The sequence below is a fragment of the Psammomys obesus genome, unplaced genomic scaffold (genome assembly GCF_907164565.1).
Source record: "Psammomys obesus unplaced genomic scaffold, mPsaObe1.curated_primary_1811, whole genome shotgun sequence".
Lineage (NCBI taxonomy): Eukaryota > Metazoa > Chordata > Mammalia > Rodentia > Muridae > Psammomys > Psammomys obesus.
This window is the reverse complement of record NW_026596120.1, coordinates 14,854,092-14,877,095: the sequence shown is the minus strand read 5'-3', so window position 1 is coordinate 14,877,095 and position 23,004 is coordinate 14,854,092. Positions and strand designations below refer to the sequence as shown.

At 37.5% G+C, this 23,004-nt stretch overlaps 1 protein-coding gene across 5 annotated transcripts in view; it reads left to right on the top strand.

Annotated features, from left to right (window-relative positions):
* Atp2c1 (ATPase secretory pathway Ca2+ transporting 1) overlaps positions 1 to 23,004 on the top strand; it is a 106,556-nt gene that overhangs the window by 70,814 nt on the left and 12,738 nt on the right. For all 5 annotated transcript variants that reach the window (XM_055629474.1, XM_055629478.1, XM_055629475.1 and 2 more), the window contains 9 exons: positions 465 to 635; positions 2,300 to 2,397; positions 10,317 to 10,367; positions 11,433 to 11,599; positions 13,134 to 13,202; positions 16,626 to 16,742; positions 18,291 to 18,438; positions 18,872 to 18,967; positions 21,598 to 21,739. In XM_055629474.1, coding sequence (XP_055485449.1) covers positions 465 to 635; positions 2,300 to 2,397; positions 10,317 to 10,367; positions 11,433 to 11,599; positions 13,134 to 13,202; positions 16,626 to 16,742; positions 18,291 to 18,438; positions 18,872 to 18,967; positions 21,598 to 21,739 — 1,059 coding nt within the window. The remainder of the gene's footprint in view (positions 1 to 464; positions 636 to 2,299; positions 2,398 to 10,316; positions 10,368 to 11,432; positions 11,600 to 13,133; positions 13,203 to 16,625; positions 16,743 to 18,290; positions 18,439 to 18,871; positions 18,968 to 21,597; positions 21,740 to 23,004) is intronic.

Sequence of the window (23,004 nt, the reverse complement as noted above, 5' to 3'; positions counted from 1 at the left end):
GGCTGCATGTGGTTGCTATGAAAGAATGTTCTTAATTCTTTCTTGTTTGTTTTCTCTGGTAATAGTTCTTTGGTATTATTTCTTTTAATTTTGTTTTTTGTTTGTTTGTTTTTTGATTTTTCGAGACAGGGTTACTCTATGTAACCTTGGTTTTCCTGGACTCACTTTGTAGACCAGGAGGGCCTTGAACTCACAGAGATCTCCCTGCCTCTGCCTACAGAATACTGGGATTACAGGTGTGCACCGCCATGCCTGGTTTCTTTTAATTTTTAATAGCCTAAAAGCAACCTTATGTCTAGAACCTTTGAACTACAATGTGTTGGTATGTGATAAGCTTCAATTGTAAATAATATGGAGTAACTACAGATGACATTATAGCCTTATGTGATTTATTATTAGCTAAGTTCAGTGTTTTTGCAACCAGTATTTTCCAGTTTTTTTGTTTTGTTTTGTTATTTCCTAAGTTCTTGCCTTGGCTTCTGGTCCGGAACTGGGACAACTGACCTTCCTTGGCCTGGTAGGAATCATTGATCCTCCTAGAACTGGTGTGAAAGAAGCTGTCACAACACTTATTGCCTCAGGAGTCTCGATCAAAATGATCACTGGAGATTCACAGGAGACTGCAATTGCAATCGGTATAACTGAGCTGCTGCATTTTGGTTTCAATAAGTTTTCATAAACACTGAAGTGCATAGTTTTGTAAACATCAGCTAGGAAATAATGTTTATATGCTATTGAGGTTGCATAACAACTTACTGTTTTTGCTCAAACTTACAAAAGATTGTTGGCAAACTGGATTTTAGTTAGAAAAGAATATTGAAAACATGACTAACTCATTATGAAATCATTTGTGTCTTAGGTAGTTGAGTTTTTTAGCTTTGTAATTCACTTGCTGAACACTAGCTCAAGCTAGTGTTTTTTGAGGTTTTTCTTTTCAGTTTAAGTATAACTTTCAAAGCAGACTTGAACATAAATACTGAGAGGAGAGCTTGTTCTATACTTCTTGTTTTTACGTAGAGATGTACTCATATGGTTTGAAAGTCATCTATAGTTACCTTCAGAAATATAAGGTGGAGAGTAGTGCCAATTTCTTGGAGCCTAGAAAGTATAAATGTAACATTTGCCAGGCTCTGTTAATTCTGATTTTATTAATTTGTGGTGGGTCTGGGCTAAAGATTTCAAACTTGTTACCTTAAGAAGGGTCAGTAGACTGATAGGGGAGGTCCTCCTCCCCATCCATCTGATCCTAGCCTATCAGGTCTGAGCAGGACTGGCTTCATTGTCTTCCTCTGTGGACTGGCAAGGCTGCACCCCCCAGGAGGATGTGATCAGAGAGCTTGCCACTGAGTTCATGCTAGAGAAAGTCCCTGTTTCCCTTATTAGGGACCCCACTTGGAGACAAAGTTTATGGGCTACATCTGACCGGTCCTCTCCACGCATTGTCCTTGGTTGGGGTATCATTCCCCAGGGCTCTGTTTGTCTCCTTTTGTAGCTCCTGTTCCCTCTAGGTCTTTTTATCTCCCTGTTTCTTTCATAAGATTCTCTGCACTATGCCCAAAGTTTGGCTATGAGTCTGAGCCTCTGCTTTAATACCTAAGGGGAGGGGCAGAGGGGGAGAAGTGGGAGGGAGGGAGAGTGGGATTTGGAGGAGATGAGGGAAGGGGCCACAGCCAGGATACAAATTGAATAAATTGTAATAAATTATAATTTAAAGAAAAAGGAAAAAAAAAATCCACTCTTTGCCCAGAGGGAAAAGGCATTAGCAGATTAGTATCCTACCCTCTATGTATTTTGTAGTCAAAGCTGTAACAGTATGATTTGGCTAAGAATAAAGACTGCACTGTTTCCTGAGTGAAAAAAAGAAGGGTCAGTGGAATCAAGACGTTGGGAGAATAGCTCTTCAACATATGCTGTCGTTTATATGCAACTACATTATTGCAGGCAGCTAACTCTGCCCCCAGTGTTTGCTTATAGTACGTTCTCAATGTCTTTAGAATTACGCTATCGAGCAGAAATTGATGAATCTAATTTTAATTTTTAGGGTTTGTTGGCTTAGGGAAACTTGTTTATGCTTAAATTTAAACACAAACAAAATAATCAAGCAAGAAACTTGAGACCTGCTTTGAATTTCAGATAGTTTTATCTTACTGGTTGTTTGTCTTATGATCCCTTGGTATAGTTTTTATCCTTATGAAGAAGTAAATATAAAATCATACTAAATGATCATAATTTTAGCAACTCTTCAAGCAAAGAAACTTGGTTAATTATATATATATTTTTTCTTTTGTGTTTTCTTTAGCTAGTCGTCTGGGATTGTACTCTAAAACTTCCCAGTCAGTGTCTGGAGAAGAAGTGGACACGATGGAGGTCCAGCAGCTTTCACAGATAGTGCCAAAGGTAAGCTCGCTTGACTAATACTGAGAGCCTGTGTCCTGAATGCCAGCCACTGTGGGCGTCGCAGTGAAACTTCACATTTGTCAGTGAGGAATGCTCACCAAATTTGCTGCTTCAAATTCTGAAGTGAAATTTCTTTGAAATAAACCATATTGTTATTTATGATGTGACCATTATGAAAATCTTGTAAAATTACTTCTGGTAAAAACTGCATTTCCTTTGTGGAAAGACTGGTAACCAAGGGGCTGTATGTATAAAAAATGGAAAGAGAACAGCTAGTTGACACAACTTATATTCTGTTTTTATTTTTGCTTGAGTTTGTTTGTACCTTTTAAGAAATTGAGGTGTTTACAGACAGTTAAACACACCTATTCTGGAGTACAGTTCTGAGTTTGGACAGATTCATACATTACTTACAAACATTGTCACAAACAGGACACAGAATAGTTTCTTCCCAAACCTCAAGTCTTCTTCCATGACCTCTTATATTCAACTGCTCTTCTAGGTCTAGAGCTTGGCAGCAGCGATTCATTTCCTATTCCTATAGTTTCATCTTTCATTGAATTCTGTAAAAATAAGATCATGAAGGATGAGGCTTTTGAGTTTGATTCTTCGCTTCCCTGCGTTGCTGTGTGTCTTAGGCCTCTACTTCTCCACTTCCCTTAAATTGCTGAGCAGTGTGTGACTGTGTGGTTGCGCTGTGTCTCTTCAGGTCAAGGACAGTTGGGCCTTTTTAGTGTTTGCTGACAGTAAGTAAAGAAAGCTGTGTGTATCAGCTTCTTTGTGAAAGTCAGTTTTCCTCATGTGAAAATACCTGAGTAATTTCTGGGTCACATGGCTGGTATGTTCTGAACTTGGTAAGACACTCCATATTGGGTGGCACATTGGCACTACGATGCTGAGCTTCTTTTAGCAGTGTGGGAATGCTCCTGTTGCTCTGTAGTGATGCCACCTGTCGAGGGGTCATTTACTGCTTTCATGGTATATAAGAAGACTTTATTGTGGTTTTCATTTGCATTTTCCTCAAAAAGTTCTAAGTTTAAATAATTTTTATGTACTTGTTTGTCATATTATGGTCTTTATTTACATGATCTAAGTATTTGGAAAATTACATTGCTTTCTTATTTAATTTTGATATTTTTAATCATATAGTAGCCTTTTCAGCTTTTCAGCTTTTTTTTCCTGGTGTGACTACAGAGAAGTGTTTAATATGATAAAGTCTGGCTTATCAATCTTTACTTTCATGGGTCATACTTGTGATTTCTTAATTTAAGGGCTCAGTCTAGACTGGGATAACAGAGGATTTTATCTTAGAAGGTTTATAGTTTTAGTGCTTTTGTTAAAAAATAATTTATTTAATTTTTATGTGCATTAGTGTGAAAGTGTCAGATCCCTTGGAACTTGCGTTATAGACAGATGTGAGCTGCCATGTGGGTGCTGGGAATTGAACCCGGGTCCTTTGGAAGAGCAGCTGGTACTCTTAACCGTGGAGCCATCTCTCCAGCCCCCAGTTTTAGAGCTTTTGATTTTGGCCAGTGATCATTTAGAACTTTTGTATATAGTGCAGAGGTCAGAATTTTCTTTGTTATGCATGGTATTTCCTTGTTCCAGCACCATCTGTTGAAAGGCTGATGGTTTGGCACTAAAATGCTTTTTAATCTTTGCTTTTAATGCTTTTGTAGCAAATTATTTATAAGGAAAAAAAAAAAGACATTCCTGTTTTGTATAACATAGTAACTTCTTTAAAGCCAATTTCCTTACATGAAATTTGCTTCATGGAGGCCTGACATAACTGGTTGTCACATACACAGGGATATAGGAAGTTGACTTCACAAAAGTTGGACAGCATTATTTTTTTTCATGTTGTTAATATTTGTGTATATGTATTTATATGTCCTTCAAAATAAGTACTTCTCTGGAATTTATTTGGTTAGGTATTTTAGTCATCAGTTGCCAGTAATAAACTGAATGGCCTCTTTTATTTCAATTTATACTTAAAAGCTGACTTTTTAGAATACAGAATTCCTTAAAATATATCAATATCTCAACTTATAGATTTTTATATATATTTTATATAGTACATATAGATTATATTTTTTTATTTTTTCTGATTAGAAAAAATTTTCAGTAATAATGTGTTTATTATAGAAAAATTGAACAGTAAATTATAATTCAAGTTATTAATAATCTAATACAGACATTTCAGAAGTTATATGCCCACATAGCATAGTAGGCTAAACTACTGTGAACTTTAAAATACATATTTAACAGAAACCTAGTTTATACTTTATACGTTCACAAGCTTAACATTCATTTTATGGAACTTCAGCATTTCTGAAATCATGAGATACAACTAGAAAATATGCCTTTAATGGGTATACTATATTTTGTGTGGCTGTCTACTGTGCGTGAGTTTATACATACCTGGAAGGTATGTATGTGTTTCTATACACATTTTCTTTCTTTCTCTGTCTGTCTGTCTGTCTGTCTGTTTCTTGCCCCCCACCCCTTTTTGGTCTTTTGAGAGAGGATTTCTCTGTGTAGCCTTGGCTGTCCTGGATTCTTTTTTGTAGACCAGGCTGTCCTCAAACTCACAGAGATCCTCCTGCCTCTGCCTCCCCGAGTGCTGGGATTAAAAGTGTGCCACCGTGTCCTGCTGTAAAACCATTTTCTTAGTGAAGTTTTAGTTTATGTATTTTTACTGTGAATAATGTTTTAATGATAACAGTAGTAACCAAGAGTGCATGCATTATACATATTTTACATGTAGTCACTGGCTAGAGGATAGATTACCGCACTTAAAAAATTTTAGCAATTAGTATACTCTTTAGCATAAGTTTTGATTTTCAGGATTAACTGAAGAAATAATATGTACCCCAGCTTTACTACTTTTAGGGGATTTTGACAAATGGGTAGTTACTTTGCTCACCATTAGTGGTATGTAGAACTGTCCTGTTGCCATAGGGTATCCCTGCTGTTTCACTTAATTGTTCTTTATACTTTCAGAGTGCAATGGGGTTAAAATTACACCATTAGTAGCCTTTCCAGGCTGGCTCTTTGACCAAGCAGCACCATGCCCTTTCCTGAGTTGATAGTTTGTTTACTATGATTCTTACAGGAACATATGACTGTGACACTTTGATTTGAAGGGCACATTAGTTACTTCTATTTTGAGTAATTATAAAGTTTGATATCTTAGAGCCAGTGAGAGTGGAATGACATGGGTACTGGAGCCCCTGGCTGTAACTTAAAAATTCATCATGTGTTAATTATAGGTTTGAATGTGCAACTTCAGATATAATTACTTTTGTAGACCAAATTCTTGATCTGAAATGATTTGACCAAGGTTCAGTTAATTTCTATTTTTACAATCTACTTAACGCAGTGGCATTGAGTCCCTGGACTTAGAGCTGCTTTGAGTAAACAGATGGGGGCAGGGGAAGCTGCTTTCTAGCAGAAATACACTCTTTACTCAGGCAAAATTAAAGTGTTATCAAGCCATAGTCATTCATGAATGTTGTTTCAGAGCATCCAGGGCAGCAGGAACATTTTCTTTGCTTGAGATTAAGTGGTGGTGGTGGTGGGGGGGGGGTTGGGGGGCTGGGAAGGATGTTTACATATTTGAATGGGAGTTTATGTAGTTCTGTTACCTTATTGTTTATTTGTGAAATAAATCCGATATTGGCCTCTCCAGAGGTGTGGGCTAAAGTATACATTCCAAGTGATTGTAAAATCTATAGTTAAACATTTTCTCACTAGACATTTGTTCAGCCTTTTGCTAGAGCTTTCAGCCTTGCATTTGCTTTTTCTAGTTCCCCTTCTGTTTCTTTGACAAAATGCTAATGCACTGTGGAAACAAGCCTAAAAGGTATTTTGAGAAGGAAGAAACAAATTCCAAATTATATCATTAGCGTGGACAGATGACATCATATTTCGCAAGTAGAGTGTGTGTGTGTTAATTATGGCAGATACCCTGTCAGTATTCTAAAGAGACTAAAATAAAATAAAGCCCAAGCCTTGAAGTTAGTTTTTTGAATTGGTTAAATGTATCCAACTTAGGAGAGGGATTGTACAATACCATGGCTTCTTTATAGGTTCTTGATGTGTTTTAAATGAGTCCTTTCTCTAAACACTAATGGACCCCCCCCCCCCCAACCCCCTGAGACAGGATTTCTCTGTAAAATAGGCCTGGACTCACTTTGTACTCCAGGTTGGCCTCAAACTCACAGAGATCTACCTGCCTCTGCCTCCTTGAGTGTTGGGATTCAAGGTGTGTGCCAGCACTGCCCGGCTCACTTAATGGAATCTTTAATGAGCAGGACTGTTCTTCCTCCTTCATCTTGTGTTCATGTAAACCTTTGACAGCCAACAGGTTTTATTTCACCTGCTTTTGTTTCTGATTAATTTGTAGAGACTTTTTTCTTACTGTAGAAATAAGAGCTTTAAATTATCAGTCTACTAGTTTTTGACATCCTAACATCTGTTTGCCATGTCAGTATTTCTTCTTTGTTATTCTGTAGAATACATTCTGAATCTTTCAAAATCTACATGTGGGTTTATTTATTTACCTAGAACAGTTAGGTATGTGGAAGCTGAGTTTTGGCTGCTTGTAAAGTATACCTAGGTTCTCAGCATTTTCTATTTGTGATTTATTTTAGAATGTGTCCTGTTATGCATAGGTAGAACTGAGTATGCTCATCATTCTTTGTTTTCTGTTTTATATATTACTAAATCTTTGTTTACTCAGCGTATTAATGAATCCTCATAATCCTGGTTTGTGTATTGTTTCACTTTCTGTAGGTTATACATTTTTATTTTAATCATCATTGTGCCATTTATACATTGCATCAGTAGGAAATCTTCTAGAAGATTTGAGGACCTTTGATGGGTTATTCTAATCTCTCTAATCTCTTTCTCATTAACCTCTGCTTTAATGCTTTCCTATTTTCTCCCTAACTTCCTTTCCTCATCATACCTAGTCAGTCTATGTCAGTCTAAAGAGTTGTGGATGCTGGTCACGAATTTGATACCCAGAGCAATGCTAATAGGGAAGAGTGAAATGCTATTGCAGAGAGTTTCTGAAAATATGTAGGTCATTTGTGGCTATTTCTTTGGTGTTTTTCCCGTCTCTAATATTTTGCTGTGCTATCTTCTTTTGTAATGTAACTTTGCACTATTCTGTCCTCCTCCTGTTTCCTCACGTTTTACTTCCAAACCGTAGTGGTTGTACTTTGTTGGTTAGTCACTGCTACTCTCTTTTACTAGACAAACAGATAACGAAATTCAAAGATTATTTATGCAGTGAGTTTAGTTCTTAGAGAGCCAAGTTTGATTTCAGTTGCAAGATAGTGTTACACTTCACTTGCTAGTAACTTTTTTTAGTGTAGGACATAATTTCTTTAGACTTTAATTTGGCATTTGCTAAATTTCATTGTTTTTACTCAGCAAGAATAACTTATTCGGGTGCTTTAAGAACACATTTTACATTGTGTGGTGATATGTGTCACATGTGAAAGACCAAGTAATCGTTGACAATTTGGCTTGTGATTGATCTGTTTGGTCTGAAAGGGGCTGCTTCTATTTTTGAGATAAAATCAGAAGCCTTGGAATGCTAAAATCTTATAATAGTTAATATATTTATTACATACTAATAAATATGCTAATCTATCAAGGAGTGCATTGTCAGTCAAACAGTACCAGGCTCTTCATTTTTGGTAACCTAGAATAGTTACAGAGAAGTGTCTTGCCAACTTTGAAAATAAACTATGTAGAACAGAGGCACAACGTAGTACATTATTACTCATCATCAGTCCTTATTTGAATATATTGTACATTCTGTGGCTTTTGCCAAACATTTAATGTTGGCATTTCAGTGTAGTGTATGCTTTATGATTAATTTCTGAATAATTAGACTTTTACATATGTAGTTACAAGTATGGTTTGAGTATATATATATATATGGCTTTTTTTTTTAAGCTATATTTAAATCTTATAGGAACCTCACCAGGGATGACCACTCAGACACAGTTTATTGCCAATTGAAAGACCATTCCAGCTGGCTGGGACTATACTCAGGCATTAGCAACCTAAGTATAGCACCAAGTGTTTTGGGTAAGAGAGTTTTAAAGGCAAAAACTATGTCCTGTTATCTTGCTTGGCAACTGCAGGGGAAAGTTTTGCACAAGCAGAAGCTAAGATAAGTTAGCTTGGACATCCTGACCTTGGGAATAGAATTGGGTAATTTTCCATGAAGAGATTACATTCCAGTTAAACCTAAAATGGCCTTAGCTAGAATACAGATGGAGGGACCTATGCACTATCTGAATAGAAATTGAACTTTATTCTTAATTGAAGAATAGTCTCCAAATATGCATCACATGATTCCCATAGGACATTGGGCATAATCAATAATGGATGCTGTAGTTCAGCAGAATGTTTGTTTTAAAAAAATAATATTCTCTTGTTTTAAGACTTAAAGTGGAATCAGGAGCAGTCTGTATGACAGTGCTGAGATTCAGTTTTTTATTCATTTGGCATATACCTTGAAAGCACTGAAGGTAGAGGGAAAGATCTTTGCCTTCGTAGATATTATGTTTTAAGGTAAACAAATTTTTAAAAGAGGGATGAATGCCCCAAAGCACCAAAACCAAGCAGGCTAGACAGATAAGAAAATCTAGAAGGTAAGATTGAAATTTTAAGATGGCATGACTTTAAGATGATGATGAAAAAGAAGAGGAAGAAAAGCAGGGAGATGAAAGCTAAGACAGGAGGGCATGGAATGTGGGTTCTCACTTTAAATGTGAGGAAAAAAATCTGATCAATGAGAGGGAAGGATTTTGAGAATTTGGGTAATGATCTCAAGTAGTTCAGGATTATCAGTTCATCTATAGTAAATCACTAGGGTTATAAAATACTGGACACAGATCCTGGGTGGCTTTTCTTTGAAGTAAGAAATAAAGTTGTCCACGGAGAGCCAAAGTAGAGGAGGTGTTGGACTAGAGGAGTGAAGAGAGAAATGTGCTATAAAATAACCCTTCAGGGACTTAGAAAAGAGAAGAGTGTGTGTGCATATAAAAACACTGTGGCTTTTTGGTCCTGGAAAGATTGACCATGGTGCTGCGCTTGAGAGCTCTGCGAAATGAGAGGCTGGGAGATTTGGAACATGAAGCCTTAAAGTTAGTGAGAAGTGTGAATTGATGACATTTACAACTGTGGTTTTATGAAAGAGAATGGGGCCATGACAGTCAGCTCCCCTTTTTCACTCCCCTGGTGGTACTGTGTGAGAGAGCTGTAAGGGCTGGCAGTGTTGCCTAAGAAAATGGGCTAAAACAAAGTGAAAGTTAAGGATGCAAGACACACTGTTCTCGCTGTCATCGGAGCACAGTGAAAGGATTGCACAGATGAAAAGAGATTAATTATGGTTGGAGAAATCTGATCACTAAGCAGCTTTGAATTCCAGTTGAAGAAAGACTTGTGAAATATTGCAAGACAAGGAACACCTACATGATACTGTAAAAATGACTTCTCAGACGTTAGGAAGTAGCTGTTCCTCTCGGAGATGAACCAAAGAGAAAAGTTGTTTCTGATGTACACCAGTGTTGTAAGGACACAGATAAAGAAAAAAAATTTCCCCTCTTTTCATTTCTGAAATACTCTCAAGAATAAAGGTGTTTTCTCTTCATAGCTTTACCCTAATTATATAAATTGTTATGACTTGTTTAGATTATGTGTTCCCTATGAAGAATGTAATATACTCTTTTCTTTGGTAAAGGTTTAATCCCTGCATGAAGTGGATGTTGACAAATATATGGCATTGATTAGTTTCAATCTTTGTGCCAAATTAAGTTAATAAAAATGTCATTACTTAGAAATACTGCTTCTTGTTAACACTGGAGAATTTTAATGTAACTGTGTTTTAACAGGTTGCAGTATTTTACAGAGCAAGCCCAAGACACAAGATGAAAATTATTAAGGTAAGTGTCTGAAAACTAAATTATCTTAAATTTGTTATACAAAATATTGCTACTTTGTCTTCATTACAAAGAGTATTAATAGAACATCACAGTTGAAAATATTGTGAGACAAAACATACAGTTCTGGAAGAGCTTGCCAGAGAAATAATAGCAGTTTAGTTGGAAAAGGAAGTATTGGAAGCTGTAAGGCATTTTCCAATGTAGCCCCTTTAAACAGTAGAAGTTAAACAGTATAGAAGTGTATTCTGGCAGGCATCTGCAGCTAAATCATCCCAATGTGACTAGTGATGGCAAGGCACTGTGTAAATATAAGAAGGATGTTCTGTGAGAGTGAACAGTATCAAAAAGGCTTATTATTTTCATAAGTCTGTTAATAAAGCTGTTTTAGAAGGAGGTCATTCAATGACCATTTCCATTATGTGGCATGTTCCACAAGTAAGTGAGAAGTGCGTTGTGCTCCAATGCCACTTGCATGTTAGCAGGCAGTAGGGGTGTCTCAGCCTCATCTACTGCCTTCTACAATGCGTCGTTGCCTGGAATGTTGTTATGTAACATTTGATGTATGAAACAGCCGAAATTGTATCCAACAGTTCATAGGCAGATTGAATTCTGTGTAGTAGCTAGCCCTTGTATAGTTCAGAGCTTCTGAGTTTTGAGGTTGTTGACTTTTAGGGTAGGTTAATTGTAGCTAGGGATGAAAGGGCTCTCCTGAGTACTCTAGAATGTTTAGTGTCATCCTTAGCTCCTACCCAGTACATGCCAGTGCCATCTTACAACTCAAGACAGTCAGAATGCAACCAAACATTGTTAGATGTTCTCTGGAAGACAGGGTCCCCTAGGTGTATAGTTGACTGTCACATTTCAGATATACCGTTGTTTTAGATGGGAATGCTAGTAACTGTAGTTCATAAGCTTTATTATGTAAAGACTTTGATGCATTGAAGTTGACTGAAAATGAAGTGATATTTTTTCTCATCTTAGTTTTGTGAAAAATACTTATTCCATTATCTGATTAAAAAAAAATCAGAATAATTCTCTCTGCCCTATTTTTCTGGCCCTCTGTAGTCTCTACAGAAGAACGGGTCAGTTGTAGCCATGACTGGAGATGGCGTGAATGACGCAGTTGCCCTGAAGGCTGCAGACATTGGGGTTGCAATGGGCCAGACTGGCACGGATGTTTGCAAAGAGGCTGCAGACATGATCTTGGTGGATGATGATTTCCAAACCATAATGTAAGACATTTGTTTTTCTCTCCTTCATACAGTTCACCTTCAGATAATTCACCTTGAAAAGAATTGGCAGTATTGGCAGATTAATAGTCTTATTTTATGTAATCAAGAGAAAATTATTTGTGTAAATGGAACAGATAAAATAAGTGACAAGCCTATTTAAGAACTGTTTACTGAGTGCTAGCTAGTTGTCACATTTTTTTGGGCATAGAAATGTACCCAGAAAGGCTCTTTCTCCAGAGTCTTTATTGTAGTTAAACTGAGATTACGGGAGACATGTATGTAGCATTAGTAGTTAAGTTCACATTCATGCGTTAATTTTTTTTAAAATATTACTAAGCGCTCTTGTTGCCCACATTTAATGATCCTGCTCCTTAGCTCTGAATGCCTTTGCTCTCATAGTTTCCAGTTGATTGAGACTCCAGTGTGATGCCAGTAGCGGAGGTCTGTAAATCTCACTTTCCACTACCCGTGGAATGACCTGAACTTCACTCTTTGCAGTGATAAATTCTGATCATGAGTCCTGCCATGCTTTATTACCCAGATATGGCCTAAACTGATTCACATTGGAGCTCAGCGCTCCACATTTGCCAGCTTTCTTCAAGGAGAGAAGTATTTTTTCTCCCTATTCTTGAAAAAATCCTGGACGATGCAGTTATTTTAAGAATGTACTTTTTCCTAGATTGTCAATGAATGTGAGAATTCTTGAGTACTATTTTTGTAAATCACATCTTTAATTTCTTCACAGCATATTAATCTAATAGTTATATAGGAACAATAAAGAAATTCCATGTTTCTTTCACCTTTCATCCTTTGTTTTTTCAACATAGGGTTTCTGTATGATATTCCTGGATGTCTTGGATTCACTTTATAGCCCAGGTTGGCCTAAAACTGACAGAAATCCACCTGCCTCTGCCTCTTGAGTGATGGAATTAAAGACGTGTGCCATCACTGCCTGGCACCATTTAATTTTTGACATGTGTTAATTTAACATACTAAGAAAAATGAGCTATGAAGGATATAGAATGTCATTGTATTAGGATCAGAAATTTATAATATTGTCTTGTGTGGAGAGAGGTAATAAGTGATTTTTAGGTTGAGCTTTATAAAAAGATTTATTTTAATTCCATATATTAGTGTACATGATGGTGCAGTTGCCCATGGAGACCAGAGGTAGCAGTCCCCTCAAGCTGGAGTTAGAGCGGGGTGTGAGTCACTTGGCATCCTCGGGATTGAGCTCAGGTCTTCTGCAGGAGCAGAACGCCCTCTCGATCACTGAGCCATCTCTCCAGGCCTATCGTTCTTGTTTTGTTTCATTTTTGTTTTTAAAGAACGAGAAGCTGAATGTTGTATAATGAAAATAGTTTAAATAGAACTCAATTCTTCGGTAAATTAAAATGTTTTTGTTTCCTATTCTTACCTAACAGTAGGTATTTTTTTAAAAGGTGCTAATTGTTACTTTGTTGGAAACTTATTTTCAAAATGTATGGGCACATTTTATGTGATATTTTCTTATTTCTTTATTTTTAAATTTCAGGTCTGCAATTGAAGAGGGTAAAGGCATTTATAATAACATTAAAAATTTTGTTAGATTTCAGCTGAGCACGTAAGTTTGCAAGAGCTTTTATCTATGATCTATGAGTTTTCTAGAGAAATTATTTGAAAAGTAAAATTTAAACAATGCTTAGAAAGTCCTGACATATTCTTGAAGATTGCTTATAAGTTGTTTTCTAAAAGAAATATATTAACAGTTATTAACATACTGTCTAGGTCAAATTAGATATTATCAATTATATAGGGATGATATAAAGTATATAATAGGAAATGCATAAACAATAGTAGCTATTTTGCCATTTTATATAAGTGACTGGGACCTTGGCATTTGAAGGGGATCCTGCAACCAGTTCAGTTCCCATGAATACTGAATGATATCTGCATAAACTTTTGGGATTTATTTAATTGTTCCCCAAATGTAAAAGGGGTCTGTCAAATCTCAGTAGTGTTTCTTATTTATCTTTTTTGAAAATAGAATAGATACTTTTATAGCCTAAAAAATTGTTAAATATTTTTTAACTTTTTTTATTTTTTATTAATTATACTTTATTCATTTTGTATCCCCCCGTAAGCCCATCCCTCCTACCCTCTCGATCCCACCCTCCCTCCCCTTTCTGCATGCATGCCACTCCCCAAGTCCACTGATAGGGGAGGTTCTCCTCTTCTTTCTGATCTTAGTCTATCAGTTCTCATCAAAAGTGGCTGCATTGTCCTCTACTGTGGCCTGGTAAGGCTGCTCCCCCCTCAGGGGGAGGTGATCAAAGAGCAGGCCAATCAGATTATGTCAGAGGCAGTCCCTCTTCCCATTACTAGGTAACACACTTGGACACTGAACTGCCATGGGTTACATCTGTGAAGGGATTCTAGGTTATCTCTATGAATAGTCCTTGGTTGGAGTATGAGTCTCTGGGAAGTTCCCTGTGTTCAAATTTTCTTGTTCTGTTGCTCTCCTTGTGGAGTTCCTGTCCTCTCCAGCTCTTGCTATTTCCCACTTCTTACATAAAATTCCATTCACTCTGCCCGACAGTTGACCATTAGGCTCAGTATCTGCTTTGACAGTCTGCACGGCAGAGGCTTTCAGAGGCCCTCTGTAGCAGGTTCCTAGGTTGTTTCCTGTTTTCTTCTTCTTCAGATGTCCATCCTCTTTGCCTTTCAGGATGGGGATTGAGCATTTTAGTTAGGGTCCTCTCTCTTGCTTCCTTTCTTTAGATGCACAGATTTTAGTGGGTTTGTCCTATGTTGTATGTCTGTAAGAGTGAGTATATACCGTGTGTGCTTTTTGCTTCTGGGACAACTCACTCAGGATGATCCTTTCTAGGTCCCACCTTTTACCTGCAAATTTCATGATTTCCTTATTTTTCATTGCTGAGTAATATTCCATTGTCTAGATGTACCACAATTTCTGCATCCATTCTTCAGTTGAGGGGCATCTGGGTTGTTTCCTGCTTCTGGCTATTACAAATAAAGCTGCTACAAACATGGTTGAGCAAATGTCCTTTTTGTGTACTTGAGCCTCTTTTGGATATATGCCTAGGAGTGGTATGGCTGGATCTTGAGGAAGCGCTATTCCTACTTGTCTGAGAAAGAGCCAGATTGATTTCCAGTGTGGTTGTACAAGTTTACATTCCCACCAGCAGTGGAGAAGGGTTCCCCTTTCTCCACAACCTCTCCAGCATGTGTTGTCACTTGAGTTTTTGATCTTGGCCATTCTGATGGGTGTAAGGTGAAATCTCAGGGTTGTTTTGATTTGCATTTCCCTAATGGCTAATGAGGTTGAGCATTTCTTTAAGTGCTTCTCTGCCATTCGATATTCCTCTATTGAGAATTCTGTTCCCCATTTTTTAAGTGGATTACTTGGTTTGCTGCTTTTCAGCTTGTTCAGTTCTTTATATATACTGGATATGAGTCCTCTGTCAGATAAAGGGTTGGTGAAGAGTCTTTCCCAATCTGTAGGCAGTCGCTTTGTTTTGATGACGGTGTCCTTTGCTTTACAGAAGCTTTTCAGTTTCATGAGGTCCCATTTATTGATTCTTGCTCTTAGAGCCTGTGCTGTTGGTGTTCTGTTCAGGAAGTTTTCTCCTGTACCAATGAATTCTAGGGTATTCCTCACTTTTTTTTCTAGCCGATTTAATATCTGGTTTTATGTAGAGGTCTTTGATCCACTTGGACTTCAGTTTTGTGCAGGGTGATAAGTATGGATCTATTTTCATTTTTCTACATGTACACATCCAGTTGGACCAGCACCATTTGTTGAAGATGCTATCTTTTTTCTATTGTATGGTTTTGGTGTCTTTGTCAAAGATCAGGTGTCCATAAGTGTGTGGGTTTATTTCTGGGTCTTCTGTTCGATTCCATTGATCCACCATTCTGTTTCTATGCCAGTACCATGCAGTTTTTATAACTGTTGCTCTATAGTACAGCTTGAGATCAGGGATGGAGATACCTCCAGAAGATCTTTTATTGTAGAGGATTGTTTTAGCAATTCTGGGTTTCTTGTTATTCCATATGAAGTTGAGAATTTTCCTTTCTAGGTCTGTAAAGAATTGTGTTGGTAATTTGATGGGAATTGCATTAAATCTGTAGATTGCTTTTGGTAAGATGGCCATTTTTACTATGTTAATCCTGCCAAGCCATGAGCATGGGAGATCTTTCCATCTTCTGATACCAACTTGTTTTGTAGGTTAAAAATTCTTGTCATCTGGGCTTGGAGGCACATGTCTCATCCCAGCATTCTATCAGGCTGAGGCAGGAGACTTCCAGAGGCCTGGTGTATTTTATTTAGGGAAAGCCTCTGTCAGGATTAGGAGGTCTTACTACTTTTGCTGTTGTTGCTTAAGCATAAAAAAACTTTTGTGAAAATACTCTTGCTGATCAGAGTGGCTCTCACTCTGGATCCCAGCACCTTGAAACTGAGTAGACTGTTGAGCCATCCCAGTCTAGATTAGCAAGACCCTGAGCTGCAAAGTCAGACTGTTTCCAGAGACACCTTTTCACTTCTTAACAAAATAGCCATATGAATGAAGGATAGATCAGTTGAATTAATAGGAAATGTTAAAATATTGGAACATGTTTTTTTTTCTTTTATATGTATAATGAATGTGTTTGTGAGTGTGCACATAGCTGTGTACATGTTTGTCTTTGTATGTTGAGCTTAGGTGTTGACATTGGATGTTTTTCTCAGTCATCTCCTTCCTTAATTTTTGATAACCTGTTTTCACTGAACGTGGAGTGATTAGCCAGACTGGCCACCCAGCACGCTGCAGGGCCCCTCCTGTCTCTTCCTCCCTGTACTGGGATTACAGGCGTGCACCACTGCCCCTAACTTTTCACTTGGGTCCTGAGGATCTAAATGCAGGTCTGCATACTTAGCAAGTATTGCATAACTAACTGGCTCCCAGCCTCAGGAACATGAGACTTGAGTGCTAGTAAAATGTGTTTAATTTACTGTGCTAATTAAATGACTCTATCTCAACAGGAGTATAGCAGCATTAACTTTAATCTCATTGGCTACGTTAATGAACTTCCCTAACCCTCTCAATGCAATGCAGATATTGTGGATTAATATTATTATGGATGGACCCCCAGCTCAAAGGTAAGTGTTTAGTTATGAATAAATTGAAAAGACAAGGCAGCTGTGAATAAGACATATCAAACCTTCATCGTGGGACTTTTCAGCACCATGTTTCATATCTTTTATACCTTTTGATTGTCCATTCATTCAATGTAGTTCTGATCCTTTACATTGTGTGAGGGTGACAGGGAACAGTTGCAGTTCTTGCCCTCAGGGCATCAGCTGAGTTCTAAGAACTGGATGTAGTGGAGAAACTTCCTAAGGTCAGTTTGAACGCATTAGTAACAAACTCGGTTGCCACTGGTGCATTGGTGTTACACTAGCAGAAGCAATCAAAGATGCCCTCCTTTCCCCTACCCAGTTATCCTTATCTAACCAAGAGTGAGCCAACATTTAAATTCTCTGTTTCACTCTGTCTTCTGTTTTCTGACTGTGAATCTGAAATTTTATGGTGCATGAAGGCTGTGCTGTATGTCTGTGTATCTTGTCTCTGTCTGTTGTATCTGTCCCCAATAAAGGGCTCTTTTATTGAACATCACAGAAAGCGTCACATGTGGAAGGAATGAGAGATACTTTATAATACTTTTACCTGGAGTTTTAAAGGAAATTAAGTCAGTGACTCCACTAACCCAGATAATCAGACACCATTGGTTAGTATCCTAATGCTGCTTTCAGCACTTAAGGATATCCATTCTATAAGGCCACTTTCAGCCTGTTTTGTGTTTACAGCAAATGATTATAGTACATGTGAAAACACATATGTCTTACTCTGGGTCAGGGGCATGTAACTTAAGATTACAGCTATGCATTAGCTCACACTGTAAAAGTTGGTTAATGGGATATCCAAGGCAAGATAGGTTCTGTTATTCTCTTAAACACGTTACACATGCTGAGTACATAGTAGGATAAGAGTTGTGACTCTGACTGAGGTCTAGCAAAAGTCCCAGGCTTTTACTGTGTAAGAGACACTTTCATAATATTGTATCAACACCATCTCTAGGTTCAGTTTCATAACTGGATTCTGTTAAAGAGCCTTGGTAACATGTGTTCAAAGATTTCAGTGTCTCTTACTTTAGTCTTACGGTACGTGATTGGGCCTGTCATGGCCCTTGCAGTAAATCAAAGACATCCTTGCATGAAATATATTGTTTTCGTGGTAGGTTATGGATTTGAAAAGTCAATTTATGTAAACAAAATATGTAAACAAAGTTTTTTGTTTTTGAAAATTGGCTATCAGTTGCCTATCATACCTTGCCTCATGCATAAGTGTGAGAGTTTAGAAAATGACAAAATCAGTAGTGTCACTTGTCCTCACTTCCCTTCCTCTCCTCTTTTTTCTCCCTTTGTTCCCCATTCACTTCTTCATGGTAGTAGTTGGTACTTAGAGACATATGCCAGCATGTCCACCAGTGGTAGTTTCCAAGTAATCATAGCCAATTTTCTTTATGATTCAACATTTTGTTTTTGAAAGCAAGTATTTAATTTCCTAGATAATTAAAGCTAGTTAGGTTATAAAAGTAAGTGTAAACAACATTTCCAAGTACCGTGTTTGTTCTTTTTGTCTTTAAGCCTTGGAGTAGAGCCAGTGGATAAAGATGTCATTCGAAAACCTCCTCGAAACTGGAAAGACAGCATTTTGACAAAAAATTTGATACTTAAAATACTTGTTTCATCAATAATCATTGTTTGTGGGACTTTGTTTGTCTTCTGGCGAGAGGTATATTCCCTGGATAAACTGCTGTGTTAACATGCATCTGTGTGTGGGATTCTTAGTTATTTCAGGGTGTTGTACAGATTTGGCAAGTGAAGAGTCCTGTGAATGAAAAATATGGATTAAGAGAATATAACCTAAAGCCATTAAGTAAAAAGTAAAGTATGTGCATAGAAATTTGGGGAGGACAAGAAAATCTTAAGTACTTGCATAGCTGTATTAAAATAGGGCCAGTGTTTTAACTCCTGATACATAGTTCATGAGATTTTTTAAAAACTTTTATTTATAGTATATTTATTCACTAAGTGATTTGTAGGAAATTCAGATAGGTTTCCTGTTTAGAATGAGGGCATTTGATTTTAAAAGCATGCAGTATTTACCCATTTTATTCAGCTACAAACAAACAAAAAATAGGTCATTTTGTCTTTCTTCTTGGCAGCTTCGAGACAATGTGATAACACCACGGGATACAACAATGACTTTCACTTGCTTTGTGTTTTTTGACATGTTCAATGCACTAAGTTCCAGGTCTCAGGTATGTTTAAAATTTTTCACTTAGTTTGTCTGTTTGAAAACAGCCTTAATAGAAAGCAGACAGAGATCATGGATATTTTAGCTTTGGTTTTTTAGCCACAGATTAGTGTCATTCATCTCTCTATAATGATGTGTGACGGTCAGCAATGAATATGTATGTTTGATCTCAGTTGGTGTCCAAGCTTCAGTTATTAGATAGCTACAGGATATGTTTAGACTAACATCTGAACGTAGGACAGACATCACAGAGCTGTAAAGATACTATCTCATTTTAGAGAGCCTTGTTAGAAGGATAATTTGTACCTTGTCACATCTGTCATTGTGTTAAAGTTTGAGATTCTTATTCTTCCCATGTTGTATGTTAAGTGATGTTTGCATTTTCTTGAGAGACAATAATGTGCCGGCACCAGAACCTGGGGTACACTCTGAGAGCAGTGTCCTTGAAAACTAGTCTACTTGAAAACTAGTCTACTTTGCATGGCATTCACTGCTGTTTTGCACTGTTTCTCTTTGGCTCCTAAGAAGTCTTTTACCCTTTAAAGGCTTTTATGAGTCCTTAACTGTATTTATTAGCATTTCTCACACTAGAGCTTTCCAAGCACAGTGAGTAATCACTAGTTTAAACTACTTATTAGAAACTAGTACTTGTGTTTGTTTTATAAAAGGCAGTTTTACTTTTTACATACACACATAATTGTGTTTGTTGGGTAAGGGTTTAGGTTTGTCTATCTTAGTGAACATATAGAAAATAATTCATACAATATGAGTAAAATTTATTAATACTTTGGGGTACTGTCTTAGTGTTGTTGCTGTGAAAAGAGACACGATAACCAAGGCAACTGTTAGAAAATATTCAGTTGGGGGTCCACTTACAGTTTCAGTGTTAGTCCATTATCATCATGACTGAGAATATGTGTGGAAGGTAAGCATGGAGAAGTAGCTGAGGCTACTTATTAATCCATAAGCAGGGGGGGGAGGGGAAGGTAGAAGAGGGAGTGGAGAGAGAGTCCAACCTCCAGTAACACACTCCTTCCAACAAGGGCACACCTCCTAATCTTTCCTCAAATACTGCTACTTCCTGTCTACTAAGCCTTCAAGTAGTTGAGCCTATAGGACCATTCTTTTTTTTTTTTAAATAAATTATTTATTATTTACATGCACATTGGTGTTTTGTTTGCATGCACCTTTGTGTGAGGGTGTCAGATCCCCTAGGACTGGAGTCACAAATAGTTGTGAGCTGCCATATGGGTGCTAGGAATTGAACCTGGGTCCTTTGGAAGAGTAGCAAGTGCTCTTACCCACTGAGCCATCATCTCTCCAACCTCCAGGATCATTCTTACTTAAACCACCCACAGGCACTAAAGGAAGTTTTCTTTTTATGGGCTCATTTTTATACATGACTCTTCTTAAGCAAGAGCCCTTTTTTTCTTTCCTTTTGCTTTTGTTATTTGAGATGGTATCACTATATAGCTTAAGCCCACTTTGAATTTGAGATCTTCCTGTACAGTTCCCTGAGAACTGAGATTGCAAGTGTACAACACTGAACAAACTTTTCCTTCATTTTATGTGGCTGTATGAGAGGGTATGTGTGACTACTTATGCCCTCCTGGACGCCCAGAGATTGATGGTCTGTCTTCCTGTATCGAGTTCCAGCTTAGTTTGTGAGTTGTTCATTGAACCTGGAGCTCACTGATCAGTGAGACTGGCTGGCCAGTTGAGTCCCTGAGGCCTCCCTGTCTCCACCGCCAGGGCTGGCTGTGATAGCAAGAAGCACTGTCACTCCTGCTTTTCACCTTGGTGTGGGGGATTAAACCTTCCAGCCTGCAATTATTTTTCTTTAATTGTAATTAAAATATAATTACACCATTTCCCCACTCTCCATTCCTCACTCCAGACTCTCCCATGTCCCCTTCCTCCAGTCCTTCATATCTCAACTCCCTTTCAACTTAATGGCCTCTTTTTATTAGTTATTAGTTATGTACACATATATAAACATGTAAATATGACCCGCTAAATTAATTGTTTGAAAATCTCATATAGACATATGTTTTGCTCCTATCTGCCTCTCCTCTCCCCTCAATTTTTCCCTTCTTGCCTCCTTCCCCACTTCACTTGCTCTCTTGTTTTTAAACTCAGTGAGTCTGCTTAATGTTGCTCATATATGCATGGCTGCACGACCATCTTACTTGAGCACGGCTAGTTTCTCAGGGGCCATACCTATGAAGAGACTTACTCTCTCTCCCTCAGCAGCCATCAGTCGCCAGCAGCTTCCCAGCTAGGGTTGGGACTTCATGATCTTTTCTGTCCAGCCCAGGTTTAACTGGGTCTTGTAGTTTTATGCATGCAGTCACAGCTGCTTGTGTGTGCTTATGTGCAATCCCTGACATGTGCAGCAGCCCTGTCACACCAACAGATGCTGTTCTGCTACAGATATCCTGTACTTTTGGCTCTTACAATCTTTGCATCCACCCCAAACTTTTTCTTGATAAATGAGAGTGCTACAAAAATAATAAAGTTAGGACATTTTGTGGTGTTAGCTTGATAGAATTATTCAAAATTGGACCAAGTATAATCATGATGTTCTTTCTATGAGCAGGGTGGAATAATTAGAACTCTCTGTTTCACCAACAGACCAAGTCTGTGTTTGAGATTGGACTCTGCAGTAATAAGATGTTTTGCTATGCAGTTCTTGGATCCATCATGGGACAGTTACTTGTTATTTACTTTCCTCCACTTCAGAAGGTTTTTCAGACCGAAAGCCTAAGTATACTGGGTAAAGAAAATACTGTCTATGTGCCATTAATAGTTGTTGTATTTTTTAATGTGTTTGTTGTAACGAAAAGCTGTTTTAAAATAGGAAATAAAAAATAACTGTCAGGACTCATAACAAAAGGACTTTAAAATTTTCATTTTAGGATATTCTAGGAAAACTTGTTTTCATTTATTTGACCCTCCCCATTCTGTATGTTATCAGTTGTTATAAAGTCATATTTTATGATTTTGAAATACAGAAGCTCAGAAAACCTGTTGTAGGTTAATTGTAGTTCATAATATATATATATACACACACACATATATATGTATGTTAATTGGTATATTTATGAAGTGAGTTTTATAGTCTCTGATATGTTTTTGGTATAAGTTGCAGTTTACTTTGAAATCTGAGCTAGTTTAATTTTAATATTTTAAATTCTATATTCACATTGCTTCCACTTTTTAAAAATTAAAATTAAAAAACAGCTCCAGATTTTTTAAGCAGTAAATAACAGTACAGGCTGGAGAGATGGCTCAGAGGTTAAGAGCTGTTCTTCCAAAGGTCCTGAGTTCACTCCCTAGCAACCACATGGTGGCTTACAACCATCTATAATGAATGAGCTCTGGTGTCCTTTTCTGGCGTTCAGGCACACATGTAGGCAGAATACTGTAAAGTTAATAAATAAATAAATCTTAAAAAAGATAAGTAAAAGTAGAGATAGTGTGAATACTATTAAAAGACAGTCTTGTAGGCTTGGAAATGTAACGTGCAAAACTTAACAATCACTAGAAAGGCACTTTGAGCCAGATGTCCTGTTAATACTTCTTTGTGGTTTTTCGAGACAGGGTTTCTCTGTGTAGCTTTGGCTGTCCTGGACTTGCTGTGTAGACCAGGCTGGCCTTGAACTCACAGAGATCTGTCTGCCTCTTGAATAGTGCTTTGCACTTGAGATCCATCAAATAGGAAACCAACCTTGGTGTTACTATTAAAAGTTAGTCACATGATCTTAGGATTCAGGGAATGTCATCAGAGAATTTGGGTTCTAGTTCTGACTTCTCTCTCAGCTGTGTGACTTTGGGCAAGTTATTTGCAGTTTCCCTTTCATACAGATTTTTAAAGTGTTATTAGTGTGTGTTTGTATGTGTGTACAGACACTTGTGCCACAGCACATGTACAGAGGTCTGGACAGCTTTCAGATCTTTTAACCTTTTGCTTTTAACCTTCCACTGTGAGTTCTGGGATTGAACTTGCCCAGCAAGACTTTTTATGTATAAGCTACCTTG